The sequence below is a fragment of the Paramacrobiotus metropolitanus genome, unplaced genomic scaffold, assembly GCF_019649055.1.
Source record: "Paramacrobiotus metropolitanus isolate TYO unplaced genomic scaffold, Prichtersi_v1.0 Parri_scaffold0000031, whole genome shotgun sequence".
Taxonomy (NCBI): Eukaryota; Metazoa; Tardigrada; class Eutardigrada; order Parachela; family Macrobiotidae; genus Paramacrobiotus; species Paramacrobiotus metropolitanus.
In genome coordinates, this window is record NW_026570251.1 from 165,886 (window position 1) to 185,553 (window position 19,668).

The following is a 19,668-nucleotide window of genomic DNA, read 5'->3' on the forward strand; positions in this document are numbered from 1 at the left end:
AATCTCGCATCCGTACCAAGGCGCCGTATAGCTCTGTATGGCGTCTGCTGACGTTTCGATGGAAATCAGCCATCTTACCTGTGTTGGCTTCTCAGGGATCCCTGAACTCCAGTTCTTTATCTGGGGGTATTTTGATTATCAAAGAAATAGCTGAAATTCTAAGGATTCTAATGGTACCAAGTGTATGCTGATCTGACGCGGACGTGTTCGGGTATCTCCCTCGTAACTTAGATACACACATTCAAAATTAGCGCAAATAACACGAACGCTTGTTATAGTCGAAGATCACCTCCAGGAAGCTCACTGAATCCCCAGCTTGCGTCGAGCGGTCCACCGCCCGCTGCAACGCATCGTGTGCTTCGCGAAACGCCCTCTTTAATGCTTCCATACCGCGGTGCGACGGGGCGGCGGCGTCTCGAGCTACCTCAACCGGATCCTGGATGCTCAGGGAAGTGCTCATCTCTACAAAGCCCAATCGGCGCTTCATATCCGACTTTGAGATGATCGCACCGTTTCCGGTCACGATGATGGCCTGCTTATCGAAATCAAAATCTTTGCCGTAGTACTGGAAGAACTGGAGCAGTAAGGAACCCAGGTTGCTACCCGTGGCCTGGTGCTGGAAGAAACTGATGGCCATCAGATTGACTGTGTAGGAGCTGACTCCCCTGCGGTAGACTTCGTGGAGACTACGGCGGCGCAGGTACTGTAGCCGCCCGCACAAGTTGCCCCACAGAGTGAGGTATACGGATATTTGGCCTCACATTGCTCGCTGTTCAGCGCAGTGTGTGCAGGGAGAAGGCAGCGGCCGGATCTGCCAATGGAGCAACTTGTGCGGGCGGCTACAGTACTCCTTCACGACGATGACAAGTTTCGGTAGCAGCGGATAGCGACTGATTGCGGAAATGATCCAATTGGAGTTCGCCACGCCTTGGGGTGGATTATTATTGGACATGGATGCGCACTACAAGCACACATTTCGAACAATCAAGCTTTATAATGTGCGACGTGCGTACTTGGATTCTGATAGACAGGCAGTTTCACTGTACTGGCTCGCATCCCAATCACCAAAAACGTAGATGCATATCAACAAAATTGCTTTTTGAAATTTGCTTTTTGTAGTTCAAGTTAAAGCTTTTATACAATGTGGGATCTGCAGATTATAATCTGCAAAGTAATTACTGACCCTCAGAGAGGCGCCACTTTTCCACCTGGCTTCGGCAGGAAAGTGGATGCTGTCCGGCAGACTGGTAGACTCATCTTCCACTCTGCCGGACTTTGACTGAAAAGTGGACGTCATCCACCACACACTATGATCAACCTATCTGTCTCCCTGTCGGCTACAGACGCCATTTTCAGAAGCTGTAAGAATTCCGTAAGTCAGCGAACGCGAATCGGAAATCGAGCAAAGGACTTCCTACAAAAATTCGCAGCAGAGCCAAATTACGCTGCCACACTGGGAGGCTGCCATTTGTTCACCAACCGGAAGCGGTTGCAATTCGTAGTTTTAAAGTTTTCAGGGAATTTATTTTTACTAAGTGTTTCAATAAGTGCAAAGCTAACAAATTTTCTGAGGAATTCAGGTTATGTTGGAAGAAGTCAACTACCAGGATAACGTCCCATGAATTTCTGAATGATTACTGTAAATGTGCCTCTCAGGCACATGGACTGGGCGAGTGTTAAGTCATCTTCTCTCATTTTTTTCTGTCGATCTGTCTTGCTGGCGCATGGATAAAGGTAATTCTTTATTAGCCTGCAAACCAGCAAGTTCTATGCCTTTTCGATTAACGACTGTATTTAACGAGCTCTTAGAACCACCAGAATGCGCGCACATAATATCTGACGGCGTTTCTGAACTTCAGAGGATCCGCGCGCTATTGTTTACGGCCTAGAGCATTTTAGTGTCTTCAAAGGTTGCTAACGATGCGGTGCGGTGTGCACAGGTGTGCCTTCGATTCGGTTTTTTACGAGAAAGCACGATGTAAAGTACCGATGTAAAGCGAAAACCGCACCGGACGGTGCGGTGAACAAATGAAAATTGCACCGAAATTTTTCCAAACTGCACCGGTGCATTGATGAAAATAACACAGCCATTCGTCAACAACCCATAATGGCGTTTAAGCCCGTGTAAATACGCATCCACTATGCTTCCGAATCGCGTACACCCTGCTGCCTATCCTATGCCGGCGTCGATTGATGATTCTCGCCGGGATGGTACCCTGTGGCGGTTGGCAGCCGTGCGCCTAAGGTGCGCCGGGAAGTCATCGTAGGCCCATAACAACAAGTGCTGAGCCCGGCACTTTTTAAATACCGCGCGTTTGCAAACTATGCGGTTTGGTAATTGGGCAGATACATGAAAATTCACAAAAAACCATCCTTTGCAAACGAGCAAAAACGTGTGATAAAAATGTTTACAGTATTCTTAAATCAAGCGCTAGTGCTATGGCCACGGTATTACACCACCTCCCATATGACAGCACACGAACAGAAACAGAGCGAATGCATGATTCTCCTGTTGGCGCACTGTAATATCCCTGTTTGTTAGTGACGTCAAAACGACACAGTGCCAGTCTGCAGTCTCGGCGAGAATCACGAATTGATCTACATAACATGGTGCCGTTCAGTGCATTCTGCTCATTACGAGATCGCAGCTTGCCGCCAAGGCTAGCGGAAAATTCGGGAATTGGTGCAGCGGTACTATTGTTCTCGCTCACGACGGCCCAGCCTGCCGCCTCTGCTTTAGCGGCAAGGTGTACGTAGATATAATACTAGATCTGCTCTTATTGTTAATGTCATCCCACTTGTTTCCCCACGTTTCCTCAGCAAATAATTAGGCAATTCTTGTGCTTCGCGTTTGCCGATTGTAAATAAATACAGTAATAACTGTTAGTGCATTGAACTGTCTTGATAGTGTTTCATTGCAAATTTACAACAGAAATTTTAAAATGAGTGCTTCGCGGGGAAGTATGAAAAAACGGTTCTTATTTCGAGACTTCATTGAAACACAATTGTAGAGAAACTCAGCTGATCGAAAACGGAATTTCATAAAATTCTTTGCTGAGCACTTTGACTTTTGGTTTTCCGCTTTTTGCATGAGCACTGACTACGAAAAAGGTGTCAGATAATCCGAGACTCCGGGTTGTGATGATTGTACAGTGGGGCTTGTACTGCTTGTACTGCGTGGTGATTTAGACTTTTTACAAATTAAATAGTCAAAAGCAGAATACTTTGACCGACCCACAGGGTAGAATTACCCAATGGTTTTAAACTTGTTGCACGTTGAATGTGTAGCTGGGGAAAAGGTGGGATGGAAATAAGAGTTATGAGCATATTAAGAGATAAGTGAATTATTACTCCACCTTTCTGCCGGAGTGGCGGCGGCATGCATTGGTCTCGCTGTCTCACAGTGGCGGCATGCGTTGGTCTCACGATGTGCCTGAAGCACACAATGGCGCCATTGTTATGTCAGTTGGCGCCGACAATGGTTCGGCATAAAAGTGGGTGAGCAGTCCACCTTTGTGCCTCGTTTCAGCAAGAAAGCGGATACAGCCCGACACAGATTTGTGGACGACTCATTTTACAATCAGCCGCACTACTACAGGAATGGGGATGCGCTTCTTGGAACGTACATCATCAACAACATCCACATACCTACCAGCTGGTTATGCGCGTCAAAACTATGAGTTCTCGACTTTTCGTACAAGCGTAACACGATCAGAATCACCATGCATTGTAAGAACTATCGGTAGAAACTAGTCACAACCTGGCAACCTGTAGAAACTAGTCACAACCTGGCAACCTGTAGAAACTAGTCACAACCTGGCAACCTGTAGAAACTAGTCACAACCTGGCAACCTGTAGAAACTAGTCACAACCTGGCAACCTGTAGAAACTAGTCACAACCTGGCATGGCCAGCACGGCTGCCCGTGGGGACATCTGAACGTGGTTGCCCCAGGGTGCAGCAGATGCGAATATTGCATAAATGATCACATTGAAAACTTCGAGGGAACCGCGGGCGTTAAAGTACGCCGCTGATGCGGGGTTTACACCGCTCAAATTTATTATTTACGTAATATAATTAAAAATACTGTAGAAGCCTGCATAAAAATTGTCCGAAACAAAAATACGCGTACGATCCAAAATTTCAAATTTTTCCTCAACCGGCGCAATAAAACTCAAATTTATAGCAACTACCCTTTCGTCTTATGGATGTTACAGTATATAATTACGGAAACTTACCGATAGATCCAGTTTCATTCCCGTGGCCACATCCACGAGCTTCAGCAGAGGAACTTTAGCGTGAGTCACTACCTCGGTGAATCTCACTTCCGAATGTCGTCGCAGCGCCGCGAAGCAACCGCGTAACCATGCAGCAGGGCCGCTGTGACTGTCCACCACGACCACCACGTCAATATCGCTGGCAGGCAGCAGCAAGCCCGTGAGTGTGCTGCCAAAATACTCCACTCTCACGCCAGGAAACTCCGCCGTAATGATGCGGGTGATGCACTGGATAGCAGCTCGGCGATTGCTCATTTCTTTACCGTCCGCATGAATTTTGGCGTGGAAGGCTTCGATTTCCTCGTGCAGACCCTGCATCCCAGCACTGTATCTCCCCAGTCCTGCATTCGTCTGCATTTCTGTCTGTGGTTTTCGCTTGCAGTTGCTGTCGTTGGTTCCTGTTGTGCGCCGTGAAAGGAGCAATGCGATTCCGATGAGCCTGGTGTCGTTTCGCTAGCACTGGCTTTCCGAAATTTGAGAACGATGACTTCTCCTTGAAGAGTATTTACGAGCGACACACTGCCGAGTGCCGACAACACTGTCCAGCTTCGGCGAACTACATGTATAGCAAACGCGGGTATTAAGAATAAAAGACAAAAAAGTTTTTTATCGTTAGTAAAATGCCAAAAATAAATTCGAAATTAGCAAGTGCTCTGCAGTCTGCAGCAGATCTTGGTGCACAGTCATCTCACGGTGTCACACCGGGGAGGTTGCCATTTGTTCGCCGGCCGGGGAGGTTGGAATTTGCCGTTTAACCGCAGTTCCAACCTTTGTTTGTAAAGTGTCCGCTTTGCGCAAAATGCAGTTGCAAATACGAAATTTTTGACAATGCGGATCCGTTTACCGGCTTGGCTGCTCAATAAACAATCGTATATCACATGTGTGCATTTAATAGAGAAAATTGGTTTAACACTCGCTTTACAGTTGGTAACACTTACAAAAGAAGGAAAAAAGAGGTTTTTTTCTGTTTCTCATTAATACTGTGTGTATTGTAATTTTTGGACACACAGTATAGAGTTTATTACCCTGTAGTAATAAACTGCGCAGAAATTGCCAGTACAAGTTAAGACAAGGAAGCTTTTTTTTACTCTATATGCGCTAGAGGGAGACTTTCAGCACGGGATGTTTTGTTGCCCTTGAAAAGTGAGTGTAGTATTTTTTTATTACGTATATATATCAGCGAGTGTTCAATTTTTACGGCTGCTTTTTGCGGAAACTGCGCAGCTCTGTTAACGCTAGAACAAAAAGCAGCGGATCCACCGCCGCTTGCGCGGTGTACACCATTGTGACAATGTTAAAAATATTCACGTCGTATGCCCCGCCAAGACTAATAAAGCAGGTATATACTAAGCACGGCGTCAATAAAAAGAACACCGAGCCTGTTGATAGAGTTAACACCCAGAAGGCACTGGCGTTCTGGCGTTTCCTGTGACTGAGGCGCGGCTGCTTTCCCGTTGCTCTTTGCCCGAGCGATAAACTACCATCTTCTCTGCTATGCGATGCTTCGTCACCTAAAAAAGCATGAACTTGAAATGACAATTTCAAGATTCTGTCTTACAGTTTACCGGTTGCTGCTGGACGGAAGCGTTGCCACAACGTCGACCAGCGCGGAACGGAAATCGCCGGCATCTGTGACGCACCGGGACGAATGCGCTGGCGTCGATGGTGTTTGACAAGAATGAAGGGATACGCGGTGACAATAAGCAGATTCAATAGCGTTAAGATCATTTCCGAGACAGCATTCCAAGCAATCAGTTTGTCACAAGAGATTACGTTGATTATACAGCCATATTCTTCTAATGGCAAAGCGTTGAACTTGTTGATAATTACTCCCGGCAGCATAAGGACATGGATGGCTATCCACATTGACAGGCAAATAAGGGCGGCAACTTTTCTGCAATAAGCCAGTTTCTTAGGTTTCTGAAATATTCTATGTTTCTTAGAATTCTTAGGTTTTTCAGGTTTCTTAGGTTATTTAAATTTGTTAAAAAAGTAATACTGGCACAAATCACTACGAAAAACACCTAGGAAAAATTGTTAAAATAATGAACGTATTTACAGATAAGGTGCGTTTTTCCTTCGTCACGCATGCACAATGAAATTTCTGTTTTACATATGAATGATGTTATTGATTTTGTAAATCAATACGCTTTCTGCTTCATATTGATTTTTGGATTATGTTTTTGAAGCTGCGTCACCGCGCCTAAACTTCTCGTTATTATGGTAGCTGCTGCTTAAAATTCCCTTCCTGTACTGCTATAAAATTTTTCGCTTGTATTGCTTGAAAAATTTCTTTTAATTTTTTCTTTACATTTTCTTGTTCAAACTCATTTTGTATATTTCATACAGCGTTTTCCTGCATGGAATAAAATTTTTTTGACCTGAATTTCCGACAAATCAGATCTGGAGCCAATTAAAATTTTTACTGCATTGTTTCGTGGTATAGTTGCTTGTGCACTTCCGCGCGATGGCCTACCTGGTGTGCAGCCGTTTATAAGAGATGGGAAACATAACCGCCCAAATCCGATTGGTCGTAATCAGAAGGTGGCACAGCAGCGAAACCGATCCCAAGACATAGGAAAAGTATAAGTACACATCGCAAAAGTCCATACTGAACCACCACACTTGATAGCCACCGACCAGCAGCGCCAACGGACCATTAATTATCAACACCACCAGATTTGTTGCCAGCAAATTAAGAATGTAAATGTAGAACGGATTGTGCAACAATTCACGTTTATGCAAAAGGATGGCCAGGACTGCGGTGTTGAAAATAACGGCGAGGAGGCAGACCACCAACCCTCCAATCGTGTAATACGTCCAGACGAAGCTCGACACGCTCGCCATTGATCCGTTGATACTTGATATATTGACCAATTCGCTGGCGTTCATATTTTGCAGCCAAAAATGGATTAGTGTTAAGAAATTACTGTGACAAAACGCGCTAACAGGAAGTTGCGGGGAATGAGCGGCAAATAAAACACCGGTGGGAAGAAAGGTGCACTTTTGTGATCGCTTACCGAGAAAGTGCAACCGGTATCTGTACATGTAGTTCACCACCGAATCTTGCGTGACATGCGCTCCTTTTGCAAGACAGGAAAGAACGAGTACGGGTATGTTCTCTTGGGACCGTGTGCATCTGGTATATCCCTTTACATTTCCCAGAGGTTTAATAATTGTACTCAACACCATAATTGTCACAAATGTCAAGCCGATTGCTCTCTTCATGTAGTCAGATTCGGCGGAACAACGATACCAACGCATTATGCAACCAATCAACAAACCCACAACGTCGAACGAGTATGCCTGAGCGTTGCCGTCTCACCTCCTATTTTTTTGTCTCTTTCAAGAAGTCATAACCTACCTGCAATGCGTTTGATATTCTCATATTCAATGGAACCAGTGACATGGGAGACATAATTGTGTTCCTGTGACTCTCAGACACCAGTATATACGTATCTCGTTTCTTGTAGCGTTGTATATTTATCCAGTATCCTTATAAATATACGGCAAAATAGCGCCGACAGCCGGGAGGCGTGGGTAAGAGCTTTGTCGCATGCATGAGAATGAACAAGGCGATGGGAGAAGGATGGCATATGACATAATCGCTGGGTGACCGATCGTTAGGTAAATTTACAGCAATAAGTTTGGGATTAAACCGTGGCATAGCACAATATCCTGGCGCCGATAATTGCAGTTCTTATACTGACCGCACGCTGAACCAACAATTGTCACACAGCCAAAAGTCCCCATGCGCCATGGTATCGCTTTGTGGTGCGATGCAGTTTCGACAAAATAATTTTTCACCTATGATGCATTGTAAATTACAACCACAAATATTGAAAAATAAAACAGAAAACGTTTGATTGCCATGATAACACGCTGCACTAAAAAGCAAGGAAAACTGATTGTTGATTTTTCAGAGACACGCCGCAGTGAATGAAGCAAAATGCGTAATAAAGGTGACCGGTTGTTGAGAAGAGCTGAAGAATTCGAACGGCGAGTTTATTAACTCTTGAACCATGTTTGGCGCACGGTACCTACGAACGTTTTGCTAGCAGAGTCTAATGAAGCAGACCACTCATTCGAACCGGAAATGGCGCTATAAATCAACGAACTCACGAGAATGGTTACTATACAGATAATCAGCCCTTTCACAAACGACCGTAACAAAGAGCTAGCAGAAGATTCGTGCGATTTGCGATCTGTGCACTCATAATTATAGTTACTCAGCATTTATTCTTCAGACATTGCAAACAGTGGGCTAGCGATTTTTTGCAATTTAATAAGACCCGTTGCGGCTGGAGCAGTATCATAATTTTAATCTTTAACATTGGAACACAGCAACGTTTCTTTTAGGTTATGACATAGTGACGTTGTGCTTATAATTAGTGCGAAGGTGCTGTTCTGACTTCTGTTAACTTTAATCGCCGCTGTCCGCTGAGTTTATTATGATCCGCTGAGTTTATCCTGATTTGCTGTCCGCTGAGTTTATCATGATCTTATCTTACGGCGCATACTAGCGGTGGAAACTTTATCTGTGTTGCGAATACAAAGGAAAATTATGCGTGGCTGAAAAGAGATTACACACAATAGGTCAACATAACAATAAAGATTGTTGACTGCTGATACCATTTCAAACTTCTACACTTGCGATGGCTGTACTGTCTATATAATTCGGCATCAGACTTCTACACAGTGTATGCAGGGAAATAATTTCTGCAGGCAATTCGAACAATGCATCTATATAAAGGTAAAAACCGTTCGGTGTACGCATTTAACGCGGTGGATGTGGAAATTAACGGACAGTTACAACATGGTTTTGTTGTCGACGTAACTGACGGCGAACAGAATCCCCAGCGTCTCGTGAACGACTTCGAATGCGCCGGACAGGACCCAGTCCTGGTGGAATACGGAAAAGTCTACGATTGCTCTGAACACGTGCAGGAAAATTACCCGGGGAAATGGTGGTCCAACGAACCGGCATACCCACCGGAAGTGGAGGTTCTGCTGCGCGATCATCCCGATCATCCCTGGAAATGGTATCCTGGAAAAATCCTGCCGTGTCCCCCCATATCAAGAAACGTGCAAGTGGTGGTAGAGGCAGAAGTGTCAGGGTACCGGATCCGCGAAATGTTGCCGTATACACAGATTCGGATGCTGTCCACGGCGGAAGAGCGCCAGCGTAGACAGCTAGCTTCCGGTCACTTTTATATCGATACCTCCGCTGAGCAAAGATACTTAACCACGATTGCCCGGGAGGAATCAGCTGGCTTACGGTCTGTTTTGGGGGGCCCAAGTTCGCGAAAGCGACGTCGCCTGGTCTCCGAATTATGGCAGCGGGTACAACGCCGTACGGTGGCGAATGCCATGGAAGTGGTGAGTGGTGTCAACACTTTTGTGGACTTTAGCCAGTTTAGCTGGCGTACTGCCAAAACTGTGTTTAAATGCATGGGGACTTACGCTGTGGCGCATCCCCAACCATTCTTTGTAATGTCGTACGAAATTACGTAGCCAAATGGCTTGCGAAGTTGTTAATATTAACGTTAGAACCGTCAGGGTGGAAGAATTCCGGTTGGGAAGTCTTGGGGGAAGTAGAATCCCAAATGATTGGAACGCAGACCACAGCAAGTCTCATTCTTGACTGCTCTTCCAATTTTGCACCAAATGCATCAAAATAATAACGAGATCAGTTTTACATCATCGTGTAGACGAATACTACTTGGAAATCGTAAAACGGATTGTGAAGATTTGACATGCTTTTGGTTTGCATGTTGAAAATGGCAGAATTTAATTCGGTGACATATCTCATAAATGGCATAACTCTAATGATCTGAACTATATATTATGCGTACGTACATGCAAATTTCAAAAGAGTGGTGCCGCGACGAAGCTTTGGATTCATTTTGTTGCCCTTGACTCTTCTCGCATTTTGTTTGAGCTGCCATTACCCAACTGAATGCCGATTAGTAGCCCCACTGGCTCCCACAAATGCTGTTCTACGATCTACAAGTCTGCTCCTTCGAAATCTTAATACGAGTAGTCTGGTGTTCGTTGTGTGATTCTGGGAAGATATTTCATAACGATGCTGTTTCGCGCACTCAAAAGACTGTTTGGGATTGCGCGAAAGCGTTAGCTCCCGTTTGTGTAAATTATACTGTGGTGCTTGTACAGCTGATGCGTTTTGTATGGGCAGATCCATCATACTGGTGGAAACGAGATTCCGGGGCAAAACACACCGGGCACCGTGGATTGCAAGAAGAACGAGGGTATCGCAATGGACGGTTTAATATTGCCATGGGAGCTCTTGGTGGAAATCTTTCTATCACTGAAAACCCACCAACGACAGCGCTGCCGCCGTGTTTGCGCCCTGTGGGAAGAGGTCATCACTTCCCAGCAAATGTGCGCTGATATTCGTGTCAACTTGGTGCAGGGGACTTTTTCACCCCGCACAGAATGGATGTGGCAGCCTGACTACGCGGTGTACAGCAGCATTTTCAAGCACCTCAGCCCGGCAACACGCACCATTAGTTTGAGAGACGGTTGTTTTGACTACGACGACAGTGACGGACGGGTTGAGCACCCGGAACGCTACACAACTTCTGGTTCGGCATTAGTAAACTATATCACAAGAGTTCTGACGGATTCCGATGTACGCATCCAGCGGCTCATTTTATGGCGACGTTGGTGGTCCACCGTATTATGCGACGGTACTCTGGATGACTACTTTCTCGACATTATCGAAATAGATGCTGGGTTGGCGTCTTGTTGTGACCGCGTCATTTGGTATGACTATTTTCTTCGTTTCATCATTGAATGTAAAGATGAACCCTGTCCACGCGTTGCGTTCCGCTTTCCGTTTGCGGTATTCCATCTGGCGTCTCTAGATGCTGCGCAAGTCTGGAATATATTTGAGGACAACCTGTATTCTAAGGAACCACTGAATTTAGAGCTCATTGCGCATTGGACAGCGGAACGTATTAAACCGAACTCTGGGCACAAATGCCGCTTTCTTATAATGGTTCGTACAATGTACAGCGATAACGGGTAAACGGCAAATAAATTAAACATTTCTCATACCGTTTCTGGAATTGGTTGTTTAGATTTTGGACAACTATCAGAGCTGCGATCCGCGTCCTTCGACGCATTACAGAAGGCACAAGTGGACAACGGACAACCTGCAGAGTTTAGAAGTCAGCAAATTGAACAAAATCAGTCTCCATGCGTTGTCCTCTTGCATGTACGAGGAGTGTGAATCGACTTCAAACAACAGTGATCATGAATATGAGTTTGTCCTTAAATACAAGCTCATCCGGAAAGAGAAGCGCGCGTGTCAGCCGAAAGAATCAGAAGAATCTTCTGATTGAAATGAGCCCCCGAGGGTAACCGCACCGTCAGTGAGTAAACGATCAGCCATTACTTACAAATTACCACTCAGCAACTTGTCGGGCAGCAAAACGGAGGTCAGAGAATTGACTTGCTACCATCTACTCTAACATGTGCAGATACAGTACTTACCTCCTGCAACTGTATGTTGTCAGAGAATTGACTTGCTACCATCTACTCTAACATGTGCAGATACAGTACTTACCTCCTGCAACTGTATGTTCGATTCATAGATAACAATCCAGAACTTGGAAAACTGACCGATTAGCATACGGAAAGAAAAAATTATTATAGTTTTTTGTCGCTGTTATTGCAAACTGATGATCAGTCTGTCATGATTAGAAATCGTTTCTACGTGTGATGGACTTATTGGACGCCATTATCGCCATATATAACGTTTTGCTTCGTCTGCGGGAAGCAAAGCCTTTCTTTCACACGGGACAGCGCGCTTGTGTAACACGAAGCTGCGCTAATCCAGTGCTATCTTACAATGTATAGCAATGCCCCAAAAGAGTTTAGCCGTAAATGCAGCGTTGTTGATAAGAGATAAGTAACACGTAGTATGTAGCGCCGTAATTGTTTTTGTAGATTGTACGATTGTACATGTCATTTAAGCTCAGGCGATGGCAACGTGCAGGTATTTTGACATTTTACGTGCAATTAAGGAAGGGTGTACTCACTGTACTCCCTCAAAAGCGCTGGAAAGGTATTTGTACAGGAAAGCAATAAAGGAAAGAAATGCTATCAGAAAAGATATTCCATAGATAGTTGCTAATTGCTTATAATATAAAAACCGGGCTTATATAAAAACTTATATAAAAACTTATATTTCTTACATAAAAACCTTATACAGTGGAACCTCCGAGTTTGAACACCTCTAAGCGATGAACACCTCTGAACCTTGAACAGATTTTTTCGTACCGTCGTAACGTATAACACTGGCGGTAACCTTTGAGCCGTGAACACCTCTGAACACTGAACAAAAAATTACGTACCGAGGGTGTTCAAGATCGGGAGGTTCCACTGTAGTGTAAAACCTGGCACTGGCAAGTGCCTACGGCGTTGCCACTGGCATGGCAAGGGATAAAACCTGGTACTTCATCCCTCTGGCGCGCAATAAAATATGACATAATTATGCCAAAAAACTAGAATTATCTATGAAATAATAACTTTCAATACGATGCTTTAGCTTTGGTTTCTCGTAGATAGCTTTACCTAATGGATTATAACAACACAACAATTTGCTAATAGAAGAGTATCAATAGAGGGCAATTTTTTTACATGTCACAAAAAAGATGACAATGCAGTACGCACTGCGACAGTAATTCATTTCCAACAGAAAAGAATCTGAAAACTGCTAAAATAAAGACAAATGAATAAAATGCAATTTTTATGCTAAAGATCAAAACGTTTTGTACCATACGTCGTACGGTCATGCTCGTCCCAGCGAATACATACCTAGACGAATTATTAAAACCAAATTTTAGAGACATTTCCGGCTCTGGTGCTGATAATGCACCTGGTCAAGTCGCTATCTAACGACCGGCAAAATAATGATGTCTGTGGGGTTGAATTCCTGTAGATCATTTTCGACGCACGCGCTAGTAAATTAATTAAAAATATGCGTTGCTACCTGTCTGTTTATTCGGCGTACGTAACTACGTTTCACATAATTGGGTGAGTTTATCACTTAATATTATTGGTACTTATCAATATCTATATTCTATACTTATACTTAATCGATGTTGTATATTAGCTTCGAACGCTTGCCCAGCGGTCATCCAAAATGCCCAATACCGGTATACGCCCAAGCATGTGCACTTGCTGCTTGTCATAAAGATTATGAAATGAATATACAAACGTTATTTTAGTAGCTGTTGTAATATTATGACATTGTAACGGCATTACAGGTAACCGTAAAGCGATGGACTGGCATAGGCACTTGCTAGCCATCGTACGACAGTTTTATAAGGTTCGGTAAATGTTACGTCTTGAAACGAAAGTTCGAAGATTAAAAGGAAGGATGATGGATTTCGCCAATGGCTGGATGCGCTTGTGGCTCAGTATGACAAAACCATGCTGCAAAAAATAGCAAGAAAGATCTCCCGAGCCAATCCATTTACCTATTCGTCCAAATGGCATTACACAGATGACTTTCTCTTTTTTGTATCTTCCGTCTGAAAGACATTTAGCTCCTATTAACCATGCCGTTACAAACGTGCTTGAATAAAAATGAAAAACAGATAATAAAACTTAGCTATAATGAGACAGAGAAAAACTGCGGTGAAAACTACTGACGCCTTTTGGCTATTTTTCTCGTGGTATACAGAGTTCACCGGACTGTTTTCGGAAGTTTTCTCAATTTTGTGTGAAACCTTTCATGAACTATAACATTTGTTCCAATGCGACATTAAGAATTCTGACATTAAGAGTGACTTCTAGTCTGGATTTTCACACGAATAACGTGTTTGAACCGCATTGCACGAAATACGCTATGTCTCATTTTTCCTGCATACGCGTACAGTACGTACGTAAGTAACATAAGTAAACCGAAAGTCCATTCACAACCAAGTCTTCCACGCTTTATGGCCTAGCTTCGAATTCTTTTACAATAGCATGACAGTGGCTCTCTGCTTCTTCTCACCCTCCGAAGTTTGCCCGGTCGATGAAGACGTCTCGCTCAATTCTGTCATACAGAGTCCTACAGTGTCTGTACAAGAGGCCAGAGCGTACTGACAGATTCTATATAGCTTCCGAATATCCAAACAGTCAAGAGTGTCCAAAGTCCAGTTCCACTGCGCATACTGCGCAGTTGGTCGCGGATCAAAACTCTGATTTACTTTCAGAATCTACAACGACCGCTATCACTGCAACTAGAAGGAATATGCGCGAAGAAACCGTACGTTATCTCAATGATCTGAGCGCAGCCCCGCACGAACGTTGACCGGGCCTGCAACTTCATCCAATGCGCTATGCGCTCCACATCTAACCGATCCCGGCTAAAACAGTATCCCTCAAACAGATCCCAAACCTGTACCGCATCGAGGGTGCCTAGATGGAAGACCACAAGCGGAATGCGGAAGTGCACGGTGTAGAGGGCAGACGAAAAAGATAGTGAGGAATTGGTCCAAATAATGCGATCACACCACACCGCATGGCTGGAGTACGTTGCGGCCAAATCACTAAAATACCTCGACAGTGCCCATTGATCCGACCGAACACTCTCTCGATAGATAGTAATATCGCGGTGAGACAGAATAACGCGCTCAATGCGGACGTGAGAGGCGCGCACAACCAGACCCATACAATCCAGCGCTGCACTGGCCATCGTGACACCATCAAACGGTGGGTAGTGCAAACTATCGTCGATGCACTCGACGGTATCGCGCAAACCGTTGCCGGTGTGATATACCTAAAGATGCAAGCATATGCGCCGTAATTGGTATTCCGTACAGCATTCTTCAGCGGTTTCTTCGTCGCCATCTGTGCACCGATATCGCGAGTGAGTTCCCGCGAGGTCAGAATCTCCTCCCACAGTGGGCAGATCCGGCGGCAGCGCAGCCGGTCAATGGTATCCAGCGAGTGAAGAATCTCCTTTACAAGGTGTCGTGGCAGCATCAGCTTGGCTGCGTTACTGCTGACTTCGTCTTGCGCTTGTCTTCGTTTCCATTGTGATCTTTCTTAAGACACAATTGAAGAAATTCAGGTCGATTGGAAACAAAATCGAGCGGGAGCGGTCTATCATCGTATTGCATGAAATAACTGACCGTCTGCGTATTACAGAACACGATGCGATTGCATACCATCACCGGAAGTTTCATTCCTGGCTCCAACTGTGCCAAACAGGCTTCTGGTGCACTACACAACCACCGCGCGAAGTAACCAGGCTCAAGTTTTCTTTGGTCCAGTTCCTTTCTGGAAAGCGGCAAGCGTATCTGTTCCATTTTTGTTGTAATTATTTTTATTCTCTTTATATTCTGTACGAGTGAAACTGGCTTGCGCTAATAAAAAAAATCTGTTCCATTGGCCAGTGGAACGCTTACCGCACTCGCGAACTGCTTCCATGGAAGCAGTTCGTGAGCGCGGTACACGTTTAGCGTCACTTCGACCAAAGCGTAATCAAACAGATTTCTAAATCTCCCCAAGAGGAATTTACCGGGATACCATTTCCAGGGATGGCTGGGCTGAACACGAAGCAGCACCTCCCCATCCACGTGTTCGGCACCAGCAGGCGCATTGGGCAACTTGTCGCTCAGCTCCTTGAAAGTGTATCGGTGAAAATCTGTTGCACTTTTGCAGTGGAAAACTGCCCCGAAAAGTATGGGCACCGCCGGACAGGCGAAATCTATGATCAGACGCTCCACACCGCATTCCGCACTTTCTAGGTCGATGACATTGCCGTGCTGTAGCTGCCCATCAATTTCCACGTCCACGGAATTCCATGTATGCACATATTGCATACTGTTTTCTGGTAAAACGTACAAATACATGTTCTTGTATTCCAGTAAAAATTTCGAAATGCTTCAAACTCAAAATATAAGATCATGCACTGCAGTATACCAAGAAGCCAAGCTCACGGCGTTCATCGGTTGTTTTCTGTTATGAACCTAAGATGTTCCCTTCTTTCAACTGGCGTTGAAGTTGTAGGCATTTTCTCACAGTGCGTTCTCCTGGCAATGGCTTGCTTATCGTTTCCGCTAATCGTCAGATGGCCTCTCTGTTAAGAGGTTCGCTTTATTGATAGGAATCTGGTGAAAGCGGTTGGGTTGTAGCATCATATAAAAGAAAATTAAGTATCCACTGCAAGCATAGGTTCATATCGTGTACTTCATGATACAGTAAATAAATCGGATAGCAACACCCGCTAACAGGAAATATCAAAATCTCAAATTCGAAATTAGGATTTTGATGTTTCCTTCGGTCAACTCGCCATTTCGAATGAAACACGTTGCACGTTCTGGATTAACTTGAACCTGCCGCGTGTTATACTGGGCATGGCCATTATAACTTTTAATTTGTAACATTCACACCTATCGTCAGATTGGCGTACCGTTAATTCCATTTGGTTGTCCTAATTAACAGCTCCACTGGCTTCAAAGTTAACTTGTCAACCGACCCATCTTTTCTTTACAGTACGCCAAAGCTAACGATATGTGTAAATTAAAAAAATGTATAATGGCAAATTGGCAATGGCCAGTATAACACGCGGCAAGTTCAAGTTAATCTCGAACGTGCAACGTGTTTTATTCGAAATGGCGAGTTGACCGAAGGACACATTATTCATTAACTTTGGACTAAATTATTTAGAACGAACGTCAGCTGGCTTTCCACATAAATGCTCCCAGAGGACGCGTGCAGGAGTTATATTTGTACTATATATAGTACATGATACAACCGGGAAAGTTTCACTCAAGGCCGGAAAGTCGAACTAACAGTTCTCAAATCGCTCCGCGTGATTTTAATTTTTAAAGATCACGAAACCTGTAAAAAGGATGTGTTTGTATGAAAAAGAATTACGATGTGTGTGCACATGGAATTCCGTGGACGTGGAGGTGGATGGTCAGCTGCAACACGGACACGTCATCGGGTTAGAAAATGTCAAAGGAACCGTGCCGCAGTTGATCGTGGATTATGGTTGTCCCGAGCAACGCGCAGTGCCTGTAACATATGGGAGAATTTTCCATTGCGCAGGAATTCAGGGCATTGGACAAAGATCGGTTGATTTCCTTTTCAAACAGCAGGGCGACACTTGTCCCGAAATGTCTGCGAGAGCGAATCGAATTGACGTAGAGGTGTTGTTTCGCACTGCTCCCATTCATCCTCGGAAATGGTACCCAGCAAAACTGCTTATGTCCGGATTCCTTTATCTGCGAGACTTTGCTTTGGTTGAAGTGAAGCTTGCTGGTAACCGTTATCGCGAACTGCTGCACTTGTCGCAAGTGCGCTACCCGTCATCGGAAGAGGAAATGCAGCGCCGAATACTTGCGCCGGGGATGTTTGTCATCCGCTCCAAATGTTTCAGCGAAGGATACTGGATACCATTAGATCCAGCGGTGGCAGTACAGTTTATTCGGGATACTGATCATGATCACATTTCCCCGGTTTTGCACTGTGGCTGCAAAATTCACACGTTTTTGCCGACACATGCTCATGAGCTCAAAACCATTCCAGTGGAAAACCTTGAAGTAGCTTTCGAGAAGTATCGCGTGCTCACAGCTTTCGAGAAGTACTGCGTACTCAAAGGCGATACTGCATTAACGAGAAACGGAATTAAGGATGAAATGGAATCAGCCAGCGCCGACAACCCGGCTCTAAAATTTCTGCCACCGGAACTTTTGCAGGAAATCTTCCATTCGATGGACACCATCGATCGGCTGCGCTGTGGACGCACCTGCCAACTGTGGGACACTATTTTGAATTTACCGGAACTCTGCCGCGATCTGCGCGTAAGGCTGAGTGAAAGCAGAAACACTATCCCGACTAGAATCGAAGAATCGAATTATGGCGCATATGCTTGTATCTTCAAGCACATTACACCAGCCACGCGTACCATCGCCATAAGAGGCACCGCCGTCATTGTGGCAGATAATATCCGCTTTGAAGAGGAAACTAACGCGGGCCAAGCCCTTGGATACATTGGCCGGGTCGTAAAAGCCATGGGCACCCGGCTTGACCGCTTGGTTCTGAGACAACGCAATATAAGTGTTCGACTAGAGGTCGCCCACGTTACCTTCCAGGGCTTACGTATTCCTCGCGGGACTCTACAGGGCAACTTTGACCATCTGTCAGCAACTTATTCTTCCATGGCATCCTGGTGTGAGTGGATAATCTGGACGAACTGTACCCTAAACCTAAACTGCCCAGCGCAGTGCGTGATTCGTTGCCATATTCCGCGTGCAGTCTTCCATCTGCGCAGCATTAACACAGAGCACGTTTGGGATATATTCGAGCAGAATTTGGTCGATGCGTCCCCGGTGGATATGGAACGTGTCAGCAAGTGGGCGGCGGATCAGATTACGAAAAAATCCCCCGTGGGCTGTCATCGAATTATAAAGGTGATACTGTGATTATGTATTAGCATAATCAGCGATTATGAATAAGAGCTTACATGCTACAAGAGCATCTTTTATATATACTGATGGCGTACCAGACCGGCGATCCACGGCTTTCTTCGCATTATTCCCAGTGGAATTGGACGTTACACAATCTGGATAGTTTAGATATTTGGAAAGTGAATAAAATTTGTTTCTCTGCGTTGTCCAGTTGTGTGACAGAGGCAAACGATGCGTTATCGGCAGACAGCAGAAACTGTGAGCCTCTTCGAAAGATGATGAAAACCGCACAGTAGATTTTGTAGTGAGACAGAACCGTTGTCATTGTGCTCAGCAGATAAAATTAATTCGAGCGGCCAAATAGCAACAGAATGAGCATACTTGTTAAGGGAATAGATCGTATTGAATTCGTGTAAGTGGATGGCAGATTTAATTTTTCTATTGCCCAAAACACGTTATTGCAATGTTGCATAACATTTTATAGCAAAATGCTATGCACACGTTTCCTTCCACTATTAACCCGGCTATCTTTCTGCGGCCTGCCTGTGACAAACGTGCATCTTACTGCAGCCCACAGTTTTAAGTTAGCTTTGTTTTAACATTTTCCAGTTAATGTTTATGAAACAAAACGAGGCGATGCCGCGTAGCGCGCACAGCACCGGACTCCGGCGCTGACGCCGAGCTCCTTTCTTGGGTGGAGCGTTGTCGCAGGGGGGTAATGTCGGCGGGCTTGCCGGCTCGGCCGTACTAACAGCTCCCTCGAGATCGGTTGCGGTCACCTTACCCGATTCCGTTGTGGCACTGTCAAAAATAGAATCATCAAATTAATGCACAGGGAATACAGATACATATAACTGCAAGAATTTGTTTAAAATTGTTTACACATTTTTCTCGATGGGTCTGTCGAGGTTGATAAATTTTCAACATTTGTTAACGATTACAAAAAATTTTATG

At 44.8% G+C, this 19,668-nt stretch overlaps 4 protein-coding genes across 7 annotated transcripts; 2 read left to right on the forward strand and 2 right to left on the reverse strand.

Annotated features, from left to right (window-relative positions):
- Positions 1-247: 247 nt before the first annotated feature.
- On the reverse strand, positions 248-4,863 carry LOC129588735 (terminal nucleotidyltransferase 4A-like). The gene is made up of 3 exons (XM_055483099.1): positions 4,238-4,863; positions 849-961; positions 248-686 (listed from the first exon to the last, which is right to left on the reverse strand). The coding sequence occupies exons 1-3, from the start codon at positions 4,631-4,633 to the stop codon at positions 248-250; spliced, it is 948 nt and encodes a 315-aa protein (XP_055339074.1). The 5' UTR covers positions 4,634-4,863.
- Positions 4,864-5,470: 607 nt separating this feature from the next.
- Positions 5,471-7,123, reverse strand: LOC129588737 (alpha-2B adrenergic receptor-like). The gene is made up of 3 exons (XM_055483101.1): positions 6,753-7,123; positions 5,842-6,170; positions 5,471-5,787 (listed from the first exon to the last, which is right to left on the reverse strand). The coding sequence occupies exons 1-3, from the start codon at positions 7,121-7,123 to the stop codon at positions 5,471-5,473; spliced, it is 1,017 nt and encodes a 338-aa protein (XP_055339076.1).
- Positions 7,124-8,966: 1,843 nt separating this feature from the next.
- Positions 8,967-12,145, forward strand: LOC129588791 (uncharacterized). The gene is made up of 3 exons (XM_055483174.1): positions 8,967-9,655; positions 10,473-11,297; positions 11,380-12,145. The coding sequence occupies exons 1-3, from the start codon at positions 9,014-9,016 to the stop codon at positions 11,641-11,643; spliced, it is 1,731 nt and encodes a 576-aa protein (XP_055339149.1). The 5' UTR covers positions 8,967-9,013; the 3' UTR covers positions 11,644-12,145.
- Positions 12,146-16,473: 4,328 nt separating this feature from the next.
- Positions 16,474-19,026, forward strand: LOC129588782 (uncharacterized). 4 transcript variants are annotated; one of them, XM_055483161.1, is made up of 3 exons: positions 16,474-16,500; positions 16,970-18,717; positions 18,795-19,026. In XM_055483161.1, exons 2-3 carry the CDS (start codon positions 17,155-17,157, stop codon positions 19,008-19,010), a joined length of 1,779 nt encoding a protein of 592 aa, XP_055339136.1. In that variant the 5' UTR covers positions 16,474-16,500; positions 16,970-17,154; the 3' UTR covers positions 19,011-19,026. The 4 variants fall into 4 exon arrangements, with proteins under 4 accessions (XP_055339136.1, XP_055339137.1, XP_055339134.1 ...); XM_055483162.1 differs by lacking the exon at positions 16,474-16,500 and adding an exon at positions 16,507-16,582; XM_055483160.1 differs by lacking the exon at positions 16,474-16,500 and adding an exon at positions 16,534-16,616.
- The last annotated feature ends 642 nt before the right edge of the window (positions 19,027-19,668 follow it).